At 36.9% G+C, this 17,885-nt stretch overlaps 2 protein-coding genes across 2 annotated transcripts; both read right to left on the reverse strand.

Moving 5' to 3' along the window:
- Nucleotides 1-666, reverse strand: LOC121734989 (transcription factor VBP-like). The gene has a single exon (XM_042125657.1). The coding sequence runs from the start codon at nucleotides 664-666 to the stop codon at nucleotides 1-3; it is 666 nt and encodes a 221-aa protein (XP_041981591.1).
- A 5,407-nt stretch (nucleotides 667-6,073) lies between these two features.
- LOC121734594 (40S ribosomal protein S12, mitochondrial) lies at nucleotides 6,074-17,437 on the reverse strand. The gene is made up of 5 exons (XM_042125175.1): nucleotides 17,340-17,437; nucleotides 17,185-17,254; nucleotides 8,887-9,050; nucleotides 8,203-8,366; nucleotides 6,074-6,196 (listed from the first exon to the last, which is right to left on the reverse strand). Exons 2-5 carry the CDS (start codon nucleotides 17,252-17,254, stop codon nucleotides 6,115-6,117), a joined length of 480 nt encoding a protein of 159 aa, XP_041981109.1. The 5' UTR covers nucleotides 17,340-17,437; the 3' UTR covers nucleotides 6,074-6,114.
- Nucleotides 17,438-17,885: the final 448 nt, after the last annotated feature.

The raw sequence follows: 17,885 nt of genomic DNA on the forward strand, positions 1-17,885 counted from the left end.
CTAGTTCTTGTAGACACTATAACTCGGGCCGGTGAGATAAGGCTGGTCGTACATCTGTTCCGCGAGCCTGTTCTGCAGTTCCACCAGTTTCCTGGTGAGGTAGGCCACCTGGATGCCGAGTTTCACCTCCCTCATCTTCCGCCTGTCCCTGCTCATCTTGGCGGCCATGTTGTTCCTCTGGCGTTGCTGGCGGTACTGGTCGTCGGTCTGCGAGGACTGGATGTCGCGGCGCATGCGCGGGTTGTTCTGGACTATCCTCCCGCTCTGCGCCATCGCTCGGAGCGCGTCCCTCTCGAAGGCCTGGTACTCGGGATCCTCGGTCACGTGGTCGCTGGACACTGATGTCGGGGAGGACGTGTCACGGAGCGGGGAGTATAGGCGCTCCTGGGTGTCCTTGTGTGGGGAGTATAGTGGTACTCGTTCCTGGGTAGTGTCGCCAATACAAGAATAGACCGGTAGGCGTTCTTGTGTAGATTCCCGAATAGGAGAGAAAGCTGGTATACGTTCCTGGGTTGCGTCAAGTGTTGGGGAGTATGCTGGTATCCTAAGGAAGTCTTCAGGGTTGGAGCTCTCCTCGTGTAGAGGCCAGTTGCTCAGTTTAATCCTTTTCGGCATCTGCTTCGTCAAATCCATCGGCTCCTCCAAATATGGCGTCCACAAACTCATGTTTACGATTCACTTTATTCTGCGTGGTAGGTACTTGACGTATTTTAAATTCGAAGGTTAGTTTACAACTATGTTATATGAAGTTTAGAATATAACTGGTCAATATTGGGAAGGGTGTATACTTTTATTACCCTGCACCCCGGGATGCAACGGGGCGGGGCTTAGGGGTTGAATAGATGGGGTTGACAATAGGGGCAGGGACGTTAGAAAGAGATAGAAAACTAAATGCATCTTTCAATTGATGAAGTCATTCAATAGATTTTTTTATATGAATACGGAAATATTGACTATTAAGAATTTATTAATCGTGGGAAAGCTACGCTTTTGATTTACGTAATTGATAGGCTCGACTCAACATTAAAATCGAACAAACATAAGTAATGGCGGCACGCAGAGAGATATAATAATTTCCTAATTAACTTTATCAGCTATTTTATGAAACTTTTGACAAACTTCATAAATTTTCTGTGAAACTCTTATTAAATTAAAGTTAAGCATTATCAAAATATGACTTTTAAGTGCCGTCGCAAAGTGTGTTATGACTTATGACAAAGTAAACATGTAAATCTAGATATAGGTAATATTATACGTAAAAAATGATGTAGATACTGTGTAATGTTTATTGTCTCCTAATATAAAAAAAAAACATAATATATATTAAGTTTTGCCTAAAAACTAAAAAAGTAAATTAATAACGTTGGTTTCTGTTGAAAGATCCATAATAAAAACGTTACTTAATTTAAATTTGTTAAATAAAACTTTAGCTTAGGACCCGTACCTACCTATAACATAATTATTGTCTACTTAATTTTAGGCCGTAATAATTATTATAATAGTCTCAAAGATAATTTGAAATATCTGTACAATTTATGACTATTTTTTGCTATTTTTTTTTAGAAAAATACAATATATAGCCCCAATTTCACCAACGTCTGTTAGTGCTAATAGCTTGTTAAAATGTCAAGTCTTCTCTTTCATTCATAAGAAAAACGAAAGAGGTAACGTGATACTAATTCAGGCGTTAACTTTAACAGTCGTTGGTGAAATTGGGGCAGTAAGTTGTTCTCATAAAATCAATTGAAAATCGTAGGACGCCATCACAAAAATATGTATAAGTACTTAAGAATTTGTAAGACAGTGTTAAGTTCAATAGTCAATACACTTTTGTTGCGTCGACTTACTACGGGATTAACCGAAAAGCCTTTTAAGAAATATTGTAGTAACGTACGGCTCTCGGAATCAATGTAACTAACGGGTTATTATTCAGTATTCTGACTCCTACGAAATAGTCTCGTAAAGTAGGTACATAATCTGCCTTTTGTGATAAATCAGATTGTATGAAAATAACTGAATCAATACATATACTTACTTACTTACTATCTAATATTATATACTCGTAGTAACCGACATAGTCATACGGCATACCTAATTCCACAAAATATGTGTTGGAACATAAATTAAACGATAAGTACTACCTTGGGTGTGTTACGTTGTGTGTTTGGTCATTGGTGTCATGATACATCTCAATAATATCTTAGTTTTTATATACCTAACGACCCAACTCCCAACTCTATAGGTACCAAAAGGGTATCATCATAATCAGTGTCTTTTAAAGTCATCCAAGTGACAGTCATTTCCGCAAACCAGATAAAGATGAATCCGCAATAGAATATGATTGTATAAGTTGACAATGTGTGCCGGAACCCTTTGGCCGGACAATGGTAGACCACAGGGCGAGCGACCAACGTACAATATGGCGATGGACGAGCCGGCCAACATGCAAGATGGCGCGGACGTTCGCTCGGCCGGGCCGCGACAATCGCGCGTCCGGTCCGCATATTTACCGATTATGACGTCTGTGTGAGCACTAATTGTGCTGTCCGCGGCCGCCGTGACATATGGTGCAATGTCCATTAACCATCGCTAAAGTATAAAAGGGATTTTGGACAACGCTATTGAGCAGTGGACACAATTCATTTCATAAATGCGCAAAAAATAAGTAATCATAGAGCGGATAATACGATTGTCGTTGCTCAAAAGTCAAAGATAATTTTGGAAGATTTCTAAACCCTTATATCTATCAAAAATCATCTAGAACTAGTCTGTAAAATATATCTAAGACAAAACAAATCCCAAAGCGTAGCCCTAAGGGTTGATTACAAAGGGGTGCATATTGCATTAGGGGGAGGACCCCTAACATGCACCCCAGTTGTATAATATTGATCTTCGTTGAGCGAGCAAGTAAATAACAACCATAACAACCTACAACGTGCTTAGGTATATACCTACCCTACTTTCTTAACAATAAAAAATCTATTAACTACAATCCGGGAGTTGACAACTTTTTTAAAATAGTTTTAAGAGCTTCAGTTGTTTACAATAATACCTGTAAATTAATATTTTATTCATTATTATGCCCTAAAATGAGTAAAAAATTATTTTAAATGGTACTGAATTCAAAATATGTCACAAAAACGCGGCATTATGGTCACGTGATGTGTGACGTTATCGTTCATGAAACACAAGCGTAGACAGAGCAAAAGTGAGTTAAAGTGTTTAACCCATAGACCTAATTTAAACTGTCGGTTTAACCTAACAACTGTCAATTTTGTTTGACACTGAACGATGACGTCACTGCTTCAGATTAGCGTTTCCAATCACGTGACTTACAGTTAATAAATCCATTTTTTTTTCAATGTAAAATAAAATAAATCAATAATTATTTTTTCGTTATTTGTATTGTTTTAGAGTTTTTATCAATAAATCTATAAAATTTAATAATTATTTTAAAATTTTAAACATACTGTCAACTCCCGGATTATGAATAGGTACGTGAATTGTGAGTTTTCAACTTAAATTTACAGACTACGTTCTATACATTACTATAGTAATCTGCTACGCGCCTAATAGTTGCTACGTAAATCACATAGGCATAAGTATTCGCTTAAAATATTATGATGAAATCAATTAAAAATATTTGAGACTTTTACTGCCACACTCAGAGTAGAACATTAATTAAGTACTTAAATGTAATTAATTCAAAATTTTGACATAAGCCCCATACATTATCAGCTGTAACTCTGCATTAAATTGAAGGTTAATCGTAATTAAATGTCTCTGAGTACGGCGGCTAAACATGTACCTATAAGAAAAAAGTGAGTTACATAGGTAGGTACCTACTAACTAGAAGAAAACTTTGTGTATAACTATGTGCGAGTTTGCTTTGTGCGAATGTAGTACTCAATGATAAATCTTATATCTTTAAACGAGCAATTCTTGTATATATATATATATATATATATATATATATATATATATATATATATATATATATATATATATATATATATATATATATATATATATATATATATATATATATATATATATATTAATTAAAACTTAAACTAACATAATGAAAATCGTTGGAGCCGATTCCGAGATTCCAATTATATATATATATATGTATATATATATATATATATATATATATATATATATATATATATATATATATATATATATATATATATATATATATATATATATATATATATATATATATATATATATATATATATATATATATATATATATATATATATATATATATATATATATATATATATATAATTGGAATCTCGGAATCGGCTCCAACGATTTTCATTATGTTAGTTTAAGTTTTAATTAATTTTATCTGCTTCAACTTCATTACCTACTTTCTTTGACATATTTTATCAAAACCAACTCATGTAGTGGGTATAAGAATTTAGTATCAACATATTTTTGACTGTGCCTTATGGGCACTTACGAACAAACTCTCAGCATGTTGGTCCTTCGGCCTTCCGCTAAATCTGGCTAATCCGTTCAGGTAGTGCGAGGTAACTGTACCCCGTATGTTTCTGGGAACAGGCAATGGCGCGGCCACAGAGTCAACAACTTTTTATGCTGACGCGTGCTTACAGTAACTTTATCTTAGAGTTTCTATAACATTTTCGCCGCCTGTCGCCGGATTTTGTTGTATTTCCTAGGTATACTCTCCCTATGTCTTACGCATTTTCTATAGGGTCACATGAACAGATTTTTTTAATGAAATAAGGGGGCAAACGAGCAAACGGGTCACCTGATGGAAAGCTACTTCCGTCGCCCATGGACACTCGCAGCATCAGAAGAGCTACAGGGCTGCATTGCCGGCCTTTTAAGAGGGAATAGGGTAATAAGGGAGGGTAGGGATGGGAAGGGAAGGGAATAGGGGAGGATAGGAAAGGGAATTGGGCCTCCGGTAAACTCACTCGGCGAAACACAGCGCAAGCGCTTTTTCACGCCGGTTTTCTGTGAGAACGTGGCATTTCTCCGGGCGAGCCGGCCCATTCGTGCCGAAGCATGGCTCTCCCACGTATAAGTTTTAAGCAGACAGTTTTAACAGATGTAAGTTTTAGGCCATGCCAAAAAAGTACCGTTGCGCACTTCCCTTAAAAAACGCAAATCAAATCTCACATATAATTTTCTGTTGTACTGGGTAGCAGCAGAAAAGGCCACCAAAACGATACACACCCTGTATACATTTATATACCCATCGCCCTGCTATATAATGAAACCCACAAGGGTCCCACCCCACGCAACCCTACCGCAGATGCAACGCGCACGCCGTACACACGTCAACACCATCATCATCATCATCAAACCACATTGTATCAGTTAACTTTGATAATACTACCTACGTATTTACAATCAATTGAAACTTCACAATTCAAAATAACAAGGAAACTTTTTCCTTTATTGGAATTGGGTTTAAAAGGTAGGGCCCAACAGCGCGGGGCGGTGACGCAATAGGGCACAGCTTGCGCTAACGCAAGTCTGTCGACCAATCACAGGACAATAAAATATGTTATGTGACTTTTTACCTACATGTTATTGAAAGTTTATTAGATTAAAACTACCTTAGATAAAATTGATTGGCTACGAACTACTGAACCGATTTTTATCAATTTCAATTCCCACAGGCAAGGAAATATGCTATTTTTGCTGAGTGTATTATTGGTAGGAGTTTTTGAGTTGGGCATGGTATAAAGCTAATCAGGGTAAGTTCAGGCCTCAGGGTAAGTTCAGGATAATTCAATTTATCACTTAATTAGTCAGTGTTTTTTTTTTTGCCTGGCGCTACGGGCATATACGCCATACTGCACTGCAACCGCAAACTGTAGTACCGTACCGTAATTGTAGTTTAATTTAGCGTTAACTTAAATTATCCGGACTTACCCTGTATCCGAACTTACCCTGATTAACTTAGATACAACGTATGTAATGACTAATGACTAATGACAAAAGACCTTCCTTTGAGGCTCAACAACGCATACCAAAACAACTTTTGCCGGGTCAACTAGTACAGTAATAATAAAAGTCCATGTAACAATTACAACTATTTACTAAACTATACAACTATTCACACTACTGCTTCTGTTTGATGACATGCGGCAGGTCGTATTTCCCCCGAACACACTTTAGCTTCACTCCCGGACAGTCTTTTAGTCTGGAATGTGAAAGGTTTTTATTAGCACTTATAATAATATGGTACTAGTAGTTACTACAATAAGTTATATAGTGGTTATATATTACAGACATTCGTGTTAGTAACACTCTTATAACTCAGGAACGACTTAACCAATTTGGTTGGAACTGGCAGGAGAAAATTAGTATAAATGATTTACCTTATCTTGTTAAAGATAAGCATGAGATAGTACTTTTTGCTGATGACACTTCACTAATTTTTAATGACGAGGTAAATAGTGCTCTCTCAAAAATAGTACATTGGTTTAATGCTAATAATTTACTTTTGAACTCTAATAAAACAAAATGTTTAAAATTTATCTTGCCAAATGTTAGGCAAGTACAAACCAATGTACTATTAAATGATGAGAAAATGAATTTAGTGGATACCACCGTATTCCTAGGCATAACGCTGGATTGTAAGTTGCAATGGAGTCCACATATTGCAAAACTGGCAGATAAGCTTAGTTCTGCAGCATATGCTGTTAAAAAAATTCGTGAAATCACTGATGTAGAGACCGCGCGATTAGTTTACTTTAGCTACTTTCATAGCATAATGTCTTACGGCATCCTCTTGTGGGGAAACGCGGCGGACATTAATACAATATTTGTGCTGCTGAAGCGAGCTATACGTTCTATTTATAAGATGTCGTCTTTTGAATCTCTAAGAGAAAAATTTAAAGAAATAAAAATTCTGACCGTCGCATCTCAATACATTTTGGAAAATCTCTTATATGTTAGAAAGAACATAAATATTTTCAAAAAGAAAAGAGATAATCATAATGTAAATACTAGAAATAAGAACAAGTTAGCAATACCAATGTTCAGACTAGCCAAAGTAAGCAAATCCTTTAAAGGCCAATGTATACGCCTATACAATAAAATCCCAGAAAATGTTCAAAATCTACCTTTAAACAATTTAAAAAAAGCAGTTAAAAAACGTTTGTGTGCTAAAACGTATTATAAAGTCAATGATTTCATCGAGGACAGCACACCTTGGGAATAGGGTGGCTCCATGCAGGTTACTTTTATTTTGTTACATAGCTGTAAGCCATAACATTGTAATTTTCCATTTTTTTTGCAAAAGATGGCCCCGTGCGAGTTTCTTACGCCGGTTCTTCTCGGCGGGTTAGTTCCCGAACCGGTGGTAGGCAACGTAGTTTCTTCGTTCGAAAAATATATTTTATTTTTATTTTAGTTTTAAACCGGTAATAACACAAACGATACTTTTTAGAGACAGTCTAAACGGACGTTACAAAGAAATTCTACCTGTGAAATAAAATATATTTTATTTTCCAATTGCTAGCCTTAAAAAAATAATTTTATTTAAAAAACTTGTGTGTTATCAAAATGATTCCATATAAAGGTGATCGCACATATGTCAGCAACGAGACGAGTACCTAACTTGCTGACAAAATATTATGTGAGTTGCTGCGAGGTCGAACCTAAAATCGATGTTTTTAGGGTTCCGTACCCAAATGGTGAAAACGCGACCCTATTCATGAGACTTCGTTGTCTGTCCGTCTGTCTGTCTCCAGGCTGTATCTCAAGAACCGCTATAGCTAGAGTTCTGAAATTTTCACAGATTGTGTACGGAACCCTTCGTGCGCGAGTCCGACTCGCACGTGGCCGATTTTATTGCTTTAGTGTGACAAGTATTATCAAAAACACAATAACCTGATTACCTACTTAGAGGCTACCGGAAAGATAATCTCACCTGCCAACTCACTGACGGCTGACCAGCACAATATTATGTTCTATATGCGTTACATTTTCATGTCAAATTATTTAAATCCCGCTCCACGTTGGGTCTTAATTTCCATCATAATTGCAAAGTCGCCGCACAACTGTGTAGTACCGTAAACCAAAATGAAATCCATAGCATAGTTCATAAACTGGCATTTCGTTTGAATTTTTGTCGGTCGCAGTCCCGTCACCCGTGCCGCGTGGATCGAAAAGCCACGTAGACTATCGGAAGGATAATCTCACCTGCCAACCCTGACCAGCACGATATTGTGCTCCTGCAGGTTGTGTCCGATGCCGGGGATGTAGGCGATCATCTCCTTGCCGTTCGACAGCCGCACCAGCACGCACTTGCGGTTCGCCGAGTTCGGCTTCTTCGGCTTCTTGATCACCGTCTTCAGGACTACACCCTGGAAATCAACATAACATATAAAATGTATTTGAAAACGTATAGATAGAGGAATCTACTATCGACTTAGGTAAGACAAGTCGTATTCGATTATTTTAAAACCGACTTTAGAAGTCATATCACAGCTGAGATGCATTACCTTAAATTTACATTTTTCTTTACATATATACTACTCGGATTTTGCTGTAAAAATGATCTACAACTTACGTAGTCTACGTATCATTTTAAGAACTGCCAGCCCATCCCATCCGAATCCAATCACGAGGTTTACTGCTGGTAAAGAAAGTAAGGCACGCGAAGCCGGATTTAGGTTATAATTTATGGAAATAGTTCTACGTAGTTAGGTATGTAAAACTATTTCCATGAATTATACTCCGGAGTACGGAACTACGGACCATCCGTGCTCTGGAGTACGGACATTATTTTACTCGAATACGGATAGGATTCTTACCGAACGTGAAAAATGCTCTTATAACATACCATAACGATTAATTTAAGAACTGTCATAGCAAGACACCGACCTTAGCAAACGGATTCCCGTTGAGTGGGTTTCTGGACTTGCGGAACTTCTTGTGTGGGCCGGTCCTGTGCATCTGGGCCAGGCTCGCCATCGCGCGGGACACCAGACCGAACCCTGACGGCGCTGCACTGGGTACACTGGGTGCGGTGGGCATGCTGGGTAACGCTGGGAAGGAGAAAGAAAAGAAAATTATTAGGAGGTTTCTCGCAATTTGGACTATATTGTCTTATCTTCTAGCTTAAACCGAATACCGATATACTTATGAAATAATACTGAGAAAATTTAATAAATGGATAGTTTTAGTCGCGGGAAAAATTATTGGATAGTTTTTATCTCGGTCAAATGTACCTACGGTTTTCGAGTGACAAAAGTGTTTTGCGCAACGAAATTAAAGTGCAATTAGTTAACTAGATGATGCCCGCAACTCCGTTGTGCCAAAACTAGAGATGGGCAATCGACCCGGTTTAAATCCAATCACTGGGTTTAAACCCAATAAAAACCCATTTATTCCCTCCCGCCGGGTTTTTATTCGGGTGTTTATCTATATGGCCTAATTTTTCTATTTTAGCACCGTAAAACAAAAACTAACGAATGTTCTTTTGTATTTTGTAAGTTACATAATGAACTCTCAGTGCAGGGTAGCAGATAAAATACTTTTTACTTACACAAAAGAGTATGCCGCTCTTTGTCGTACTTACGTCGCACGCGTATGCATATGAAAGAGTACCTATTCTTTATCTCTCTAATGAGAAAGCACATTACATTGTCTTCGGCCCGATCAGTATTCACTTACAATACAATACAATACATGTACTATCAGAGAAGTTGATTCCTAGGCAGATGGGGGATCTACTTAGTTTGGTCGCGTTACGTCAAACCCGGCAGACAGATCACAATTAACACTGAATTGACATGATCCGACTGCTGCCTAGGAATCAATTTCCTCGATGGTACATTGTACAGTAATACCCCGACTTACGCTACCCCTTTTATGCGAATTCGGAGATACGCGAATTTTCCTTATCATCATTCAAGGCGAATCAGTATCGGATCCTAAACAAATCGATTGCATTATACGATTAACATTAAAACCGGCCAAGCGCGTGTCGGGCCTACGTAATAGTAGGGCTACGTAGTACCGCTAGTTTTTTTAAATTTTTGTATGGTCAATGAATGTACATTTATAACGTGCTTAACACTACTAACAACATCATCTCAGTTACGTTCAAAGAAATTTGAACGAAAAGTTCCTTTATACTTCGCCGAATACATTTTTTTTAGTTGATCGACTATTACTCAACAATTTATTATACACATATAATTTTAAATTCAGCTTCAGCAACCCATCCAAAATTTCCAGAAGCAACCGTTTAGCTGGTAGAAGGGGGGGGGGGGGACGACACTGGACTCTTAACAATTTTTTCCACTTTAAAAAGATTTCATGACGTACCATTTTGTCGGCATCTTTAATAATTATGTGCATCATGCCAAATTACAGCTTTGTAGGTATAGTCTTATTAGTGTGTGAGCAAAACCGTGGACAGACAGACAGACGGACGGACAGACCGAAACTATAAGGGTTCCTTGTTGTACGGAACCCTAAAAAGCCTAAAAACAAATAAATTTAGAGGTCGAGGACTAGAATTTCTAGATTTATACAATCGAAAAGAACAGAATTTCTAGATTTACACAACTTAACAATAATTGACGAACTTATACGTAGATGCGCGTAAGCATGAGCAAGATATTGAAAAAAACTGTTCAGGCAAAATTGTTAGAATAACGACACCAAAATAACTTCGGTTTAGGTTACTTTATTTATAACAATGTATCTGGGGGCACGGTAGTACCCCCGCCAAGGTCGAGCAAAGCTCGGTCAAATAGCTAGTATGCATTTATATGCAAAGTTGAACTCCGACTAACTTGTAGAGTTCCGTACCCAAAGGGTAAAAACGGGACCCTATTACTGAGACTTCGATGTCTGTCCGTCTGTCTGTCTGTCTCCAGGCTGTAACTCAAGAACCGCTATAGCTAGACTTCTGAATTTTCACAGATTATGTATTTCTGATGCCGCTATAACAACAAATAAGTACTAAAAATAAAATTATGTTCAAATTTAAGGGGGGCTCCCATACAAAAAAACACATTTTTCCTTATATTCGCTCTATAACGGTACGGAACCCTTCGTGCGCGAGTCCGACTCGCACTTGGCCGATTATTTTTTAACGTTTGTGTACAAAATATAAGTTTGAAAGTTTAAACCCGCTGTTTGGGTTTTTATTCGGGTTTAAATCCATTATCACCCAAAAAACCCGGTTTAAACCCGTTTCTACCCATCGGGTTTAAACCCGTTGCCCATCTCTAGCCAAAACTCGTTTATCGCGCGGGAACCGTACATTTTCCGGGACAAAAACTATCCTATGTCCTTTCCCAGGACTCAAAGTATCTCCATGCTAAATTTCAGCAAAACCGGTTCAGCAGTTAGGGCATGAAGAGGTAACAGACAGACAAACAGACACACTTTCGCATTTATAATATTAGTATGGAAGTATGGATGTATGGAAGTATGGATACTAGATATATTTTATTAGTGGCATTCCTATTGTTTTGAAACAAATATGTAAGGTGCCAATCACGTGCCAATAGTAGATAGTACTGCCAACGATGGGATATTTTAATATAAATAGTAAATACGTATAGATATTTAGTTATTTAATTCAGTTACTTTTTTCAAGGTGATATGTGATGAAAAGCGTCTTCAGACATTTGCGTAGTCATAATCCGTTGCGGTATTTTCATTGTATTATGATATTTAGCAACTGTTTTGGCACGATCCTAATGATAACATCTCATCTCATGCAGATGTCGACAGATCCTTATCTGAGACATCTGCTGGTTCAGGTTTTTATCCGATTACGACAAAGTTAAAAGGAAGGGTAAAGTTTTTGGCAGTCATGACTCATGTCATACACTGCAGTAGGTATGTACTATGTACCTACACAGTCAAAAGTTATAATTGTTTGTAATTTTGTATCACCTAAGCGCCTGAGTTACGACTTAACCAGTCGATCGTGGAAAAACGAGACACAAATCACAATAGAATTTCTATTGTGTCTCGGTCACCGGTGACCGTATGGGGCTTGATGAATTAAATTCCAATTTATCGACACATTTATTACTTTAGGAGGATACCGCAGTTTTCTTATTCTCAGATCGCACGAAACCATATCAAAACTGTATGTCATGATTTTTGTTACACGCTTGCAATACTAACATAATTTCCACAATGGAGGCAAATTACGCATCTTGTACCACATATTGTACATACACCGTTACGTGGGGCAGGTGGGCATGCGTGGGCGTGGCGGCGTGTATTGTCCCACTGAGGGCTCACTGTCCCACAATTGTCCCGGGACACCGCGGGGTGACGGGATAGCGGGATGTGATGGATGTGGTACATGTGTGGGAACCATGTGTGGTCTATTGAGATTTTATTACGGTATAATGTAACTTTCTAAATTTCCTTACTAGTATTATAAAATATGCAAAAGTATGTCTGTCTGCTTGCTTTTCTGTTAACTCTTCACGTTTTTTTTTTTAATGAAGTAAGGGGGCAAACGAGCAAACGGGTCACCTGATGGAAAGCAACTTCCGTCGCCCATGGACACTCGCAGCATCAGAAGAGCTGCAGGTGCGTTGCCGGCCTTTTAAGAGAGAATAAGGCCGGCAACGCACCTGCAGCTCTTCTGATGCTGCGAGTGTCCATGGGCGACGGAAGTTGCTTTCCATCAGGTGGTAGGAGATTGGGCCTCCGGTAAACTCACTCACTCGGCGAAACACAGCGCAAGCGCTGTTTCACGCCGGTTTTCTGTGAGAACGTGGTATTTCTCCGGACGAGCCGGCCCATTCGTGCCGAAGCATGGCTCTCCCACGTGTAAATCCGTTTAATCCGTCGAGAGGATTTTGATGAGTTGTTAGGAAGATTCGTTAAGTCCCGGATAACATATTAGTTATTAGTTTCGGCAAAGTAGCGGGCAACATCTTGCTGTTATCTACCTTCTTTGTAAGGTAATTGTACTTACATAATACATTGTAGACTTCAAGGCAAAAATATACTGAACGAACTTTATAACAATATTTTTTACTAGCTGTCCCGGTGAACTTCGTGTCACTTTAAAACCTTCCCTAGACTTCTACGAATATTTTAAGACTAAAATCAGCCCAATCCGTTCAGCCGTTTTCGAGTTTTAGCGCGACTAACACATTTGAAAATCCATTTTTATATATAAGAAGAAGATAGATGTTAAACCTGGCCAAAGTTACTTTACTACTAAATTAACTCTGTACTGGACTTACTAGGCTGCATTTTGTCCAAAAAAAACAGCAATACGCATACAATATCAGGGTTTTGCGCTTCTCAGAAGAATTATAATAACTTGTCACTCGTCAGAGGAATCATCATAATTACAATGCTCCCTAACCGTAGCAAAACGTTGAGCATTTCGACACTTTTTGTTAACTTTCAACACAATTGGCATATAGTGATTGTTCGCGACAATTTGTGTAACAGAATCTGTACAGAATGGACATCGCTTGGAGGAAGCAATTTCGGAAAAAAACACATTTAAAGGATTAAGTTGAAGGGTTTTACATGATAGACAGCTATGTAATTTTGGGATATTAAATTATAGGCAGATAAAGCAGTACTTGTTTCAATGAGAGGTATATAACAACAAACATTATTTTGGAAGCATGTGAATTGATGTGTCTCTCTTATCGGGAACTAATCTGACGAAAAGAGAATCTAAGAAATTAGCATTACATAGCATACTTATTTTTTGAGAAATCCACATAAATATAAACTATATTATCTATTAATATACAAAAATTCTCGTGTCACAGTGTTTGTGCGCGAACTCCTCCCAAACGGCCCAACCGATTTTAATGAAATTTTGTATGTACATTCGTTAGATCTGAGAATAAGTTTTTAATTTCTTTTTAAATTGATACAAGAAATAATTTATACTTATGGCAAAATAATGTTTGCCGGGTCAGCTAGTACTTTAAATCGATTTTAATAAAATTTTAATACGTTTGAGTCTTGAGAAATAAGGATAGATTTTATAGCAGAAAATGTACGTTTTCATCTCGATTAGGTTGCGGCTTACGGGCAAACGTCATCTAGTATTTCACAATACATAATTTCTAACAATTTTGGCTGCGCCTTGGTCCGTTGTAAATATTGTATGGTCCACATGGATTGGCGTTTTAAGCCCCAGTAATCTGCCAACCAAATTGAATTTTCAGTTAACAACAGCAACTGTAGGGGATTAGCCGAGTTTATTGAAAGCATTTAACACCTTCCTTAAGATTCTGACCACCATTGTGCGTAAGTTTGCAGCCCAACAATCAATAAATGGCCAAACGCTTAACTTCACACTCACACAATACCGTATAGGTATTAGGTACACAATATTGCGGTCGCTGATGGCTATCGCGTATTGACGTCGATGTGCATTATGTAGAGACCTCGCACTTTAAATAATATATATTAATAATAATCGAAAAAAAGTACAATGTTTATAAAATTGTACTTTGTATCTACCTATCTACCTCATCTTGTCTCAACATCACCCAAAGGTTGGCTGGAAGAAAATGCCTAAATGTATTAAGCCCGCCTCTGTACCTTTGTATGCAAAAAGTATAATGAAAACCCTTATCGGTAGGAAGAAAAATAATCCACTATTTGAATGTATTCTGTTGGTCAATTGCCATTCAACAGGAGGAGTAATGAATAGCTGGAAAATTAAAACAACCGTAAAATCTTGATCTGATACCCTATGGCCTAAAATAAAGATATAGAGCCCATATCTTTGCCATACTTTACAAGGTAGGCCTTAAGTTTTGGAGCTTTTTCAATACATAGACCACTCCTCTTTTATAAACATCCTAGACGCAACTTTGATACATATTATGATTTTGCTTTAAAATTTCTACTGTAAATTGTGGACAACCATAAAATCAATATAGAAATGCAACATCCCCAGACGTAACATTACGTCAATGGTAGTATACTGTATAGGGTACTGCAAAATGTAATAATGCTGTAAGTTGCAACTTGCAACTCACTGTCCAGTGGGTGACGTGACAATGGAGATGTCACGTCAGTGACAGCGCGTCAATGGCGCAGTTGCGGTCACCCCGCTGACTCATCGTGTAGCGTCAGCAGAAAAATCTCATGAGATATAGAAAAGTGTTAATAGGTATATGAGCTGATGCTCCTGTATCGATGCAATTGCTTCATGGTATAGCCGGGTCACGAGACATGCAGAAATTCAGCCATTTACATATGGTTAGTTGTCTTTCTGTAGCATCTGACACTTCGGCACGACGCGGACCTCTTATAAATACTCTATTATGATTTGATAGAGTCCTTATTAAAGTCTCAGGAGTAGTAAAGAATACTGGAAAACCACGCCTAATACTAGAAAATCAAAATAATATCTCACTTTCATATTTCTAGGTCTACGGAATTGAAGCCTTTTATGCTAACAAAAACACTTTATGGTGTACTTCACAATATTTTTGTGCGGTCTGTACGTATACGCGGAAGGGTTGCAAGTCTCAAATGACAGGCGCGAACCTAATCCCCGCAAAAACTCGCGACCCAGCTGCCTTATTCCGGGTACTATTCACACTTATTCTACCCCTTGATCTACGATATTAAACCTTATGTAGTCGGCATAATGTAGCTCTGAATCGTGTATAGCGTCAACAACTAAATAAACAGAACCACGCGACCGTTTCCGTGATATAATGTTATTTTTGTGTGAAGTGTGATAATTATATCTTAGTATATTCTAATACTATGCTATAATATATTATTGGTAGTATAGTATTGGTATAGCTTAATGTATGATATTAACTTTATGCTTATTTCCCAATGTGTCCAACGTTGTTCCGAATATTGTGGCGTAACTTCTTAATAATTATTGTACCACCCAAGTAGAATAAGCTAAGTAATAATTTTAAGTGAGATTAATCATTAATAAAGATAGATCGGACGAGACAAGTCGTTTTTATTTAATAACTCTACAAGTCCAAACTCTTTATGTGAATGGATATTGATTAATTATTATTATTATTTGTTTCGATAGAAATGGAGTTGAAAAGTGTTTTTCTTAGCAACATAAAGTTTTTAAGAACATGTCCTTGAATATGACTAAATTTATTTACATTTCATTCGAATCTGTTCAACTGTTTAAGCGTGAAGACATTACATAAAGAAACGCGAATTGCGAGTTTCGTAGGTGGGTTCTTCTCGCAGGGTAAGTTCCTGAACTGGTGGTAGGTAAACACATAGGAACTGAAAGTATTTGCTGCAAATTTATTCAGTAATAAAATTAAAAAATATTTTATTTAATTAATATAGAAAGACAGAAATACGGATCCAATTTCCTATTTATAATATTAGTATTGGAAATAATTCTCAACTTATTTTTTGGAGTGCTGAGTGATGTTACTTGCCGTAGAGAACTAAGATGATGGTATTGAAGTAGCTATTGTGTCCAGGCAGTCATAATTATAAACTATGAGATTTTATAAAGAAACAAACAAGTGTGAAATATAGACCTAATTTTTTTATGCTCTACTACAGAAACAGGCACCTTGTTCGCTACGGATACTCGTCCATAGAGGAAATTCGTGAAACCAACCCCAACCACATCATTTAATTTATGAGCAGCATTGGATTCTCAAATCAATAAATCCTCAAGGGTCCTCAATTAATATATGTATTTTTTTTAACATTAACTATTCTAAAATATTGTTATGTGTGTGTGTGCTCAATTTAGGCAGTGGTGTTTCAAGATGTCATATTAAAAACTTTTTAGATTATGTGGGTTACACATTACAATCTCTCACTGCACTTTAAAAAACAATAGGTAACCTTAAACTGTTTTTGTGTATATTATTTCAATTTTGAGTCGGTACTTTATCCTTAACCCTGATGGGTTATTTAAAATTTTATTAACCCATCATTGCCCCATAAGCTCACCGGTGAGCGAGATACAATAAAATAACAATAAATTTCCAAGAATCCACGATCGAAGGATTAATTTCAATATTGTTTCTTTTTATTTTAATGTTACAACTTACAGCTTATCTCACTCTTGCAGATCCCAAAGAATTATGAAACAGTACTTTTGTATCATCAATATTAGGAATGACATTGAAGTTAGAATTAGTTCTTTTTTTTCATCTTACTATAATTTATATCGTTTAAAAGATATATACATACCTTGAGGTGTAAAACATTGTGTTTTTATTGTGGAAGAAAGCAAAGAAAACCCTCTCCTTATAAGATTCATCTGAAAAGGTTATACAAACTTTAGTAATGTTTAATATGTTTTGCCATAATACTATACTCAGAATCTGATTATTTTTTGCATTTACCTTAATTAAGAATTTAAACCTAAAGCCCACTATTTAATAATTCAAAAATAAGCAAAAATAAACATAACCTCAATAATCACTACATTCGTGACTTTGACATTTGCTAGTGACAACTGACAGTTGACAACTAGAATCTGACGTATTTACCTTTTAAATTCCTCTGGCATTTAGGATTATGCATCTAAACATTCAGCCTGTGATTGTGAAAACGTTGCAACCAAATACCTATTTTCTTATAATATAATCTTAGAGCATTTTAAACCAGCATAATATGTCAATAGTTGCATTTGGTTGCATTTTGCAACATAGAGCAATACATGGGATACGTTGCAACTTGCAAACAATTTAAAGATATTTGGTTGCAACGGAGGGATTTTCATTTATATTTTATCTTAACTAGATGACGTAAGACACTTCTAGATTTTCTATTGGTTCCTCACCGATCTGAAATTATCTGCAGGTTGGCATCACTGACTACATATAGGCTGTGTTTCCAAAAAATATCAGTGTACTGTCAAGTGTGACATAAATCAAAACATCTTAAAC

The sequence above is a fragment of the Aricia agestis genome, chromosome 16, assembly GCF_905147365.1.
Source record: "Aricia agestis chromosome 16, ilAriAges1.1, whole genome shotgun sequence".
Classification (NCBI taxonomy): Eukaryota; Metazoa; Arthropoda; class Insecta; order Lepidoptera; family Lycaenidae; genus Aricia; species Aricia agestis.

Excerpts from the sequence above, each read along its gene's own strand:
- LOC121734989 (XM_042125657.1), bottom strand. The coding sequence starts at position 666 with ATGAGTTTGTGGACGCCATATTTGGAGGAGCCGATGGATTTGACGAAG.
- LOC121734594 (XM_042125175.1), bottom strand. The coding sequence starts at position 17,254 with ATGAATCTTATAAGGAGAGGGTTTTCTTTGCTTTCTTCCACAATAAAA. Across the intron at positions 9,051-17,184 it reads ACAATGTTTTACACCTCAAG|CGTTACCCAGCATGCCCACC; the intron begins GTATGTATATAT and ends TCTCCTTCCCAG. Across the intron at positions 6,197-8,202 it reads GTGCTGGTCAGGGTTGGCAG|ACTAAAAGACTGTCCGGGAG; the intron begins GTGAGATTATCC and ends TTCACATTCCAG.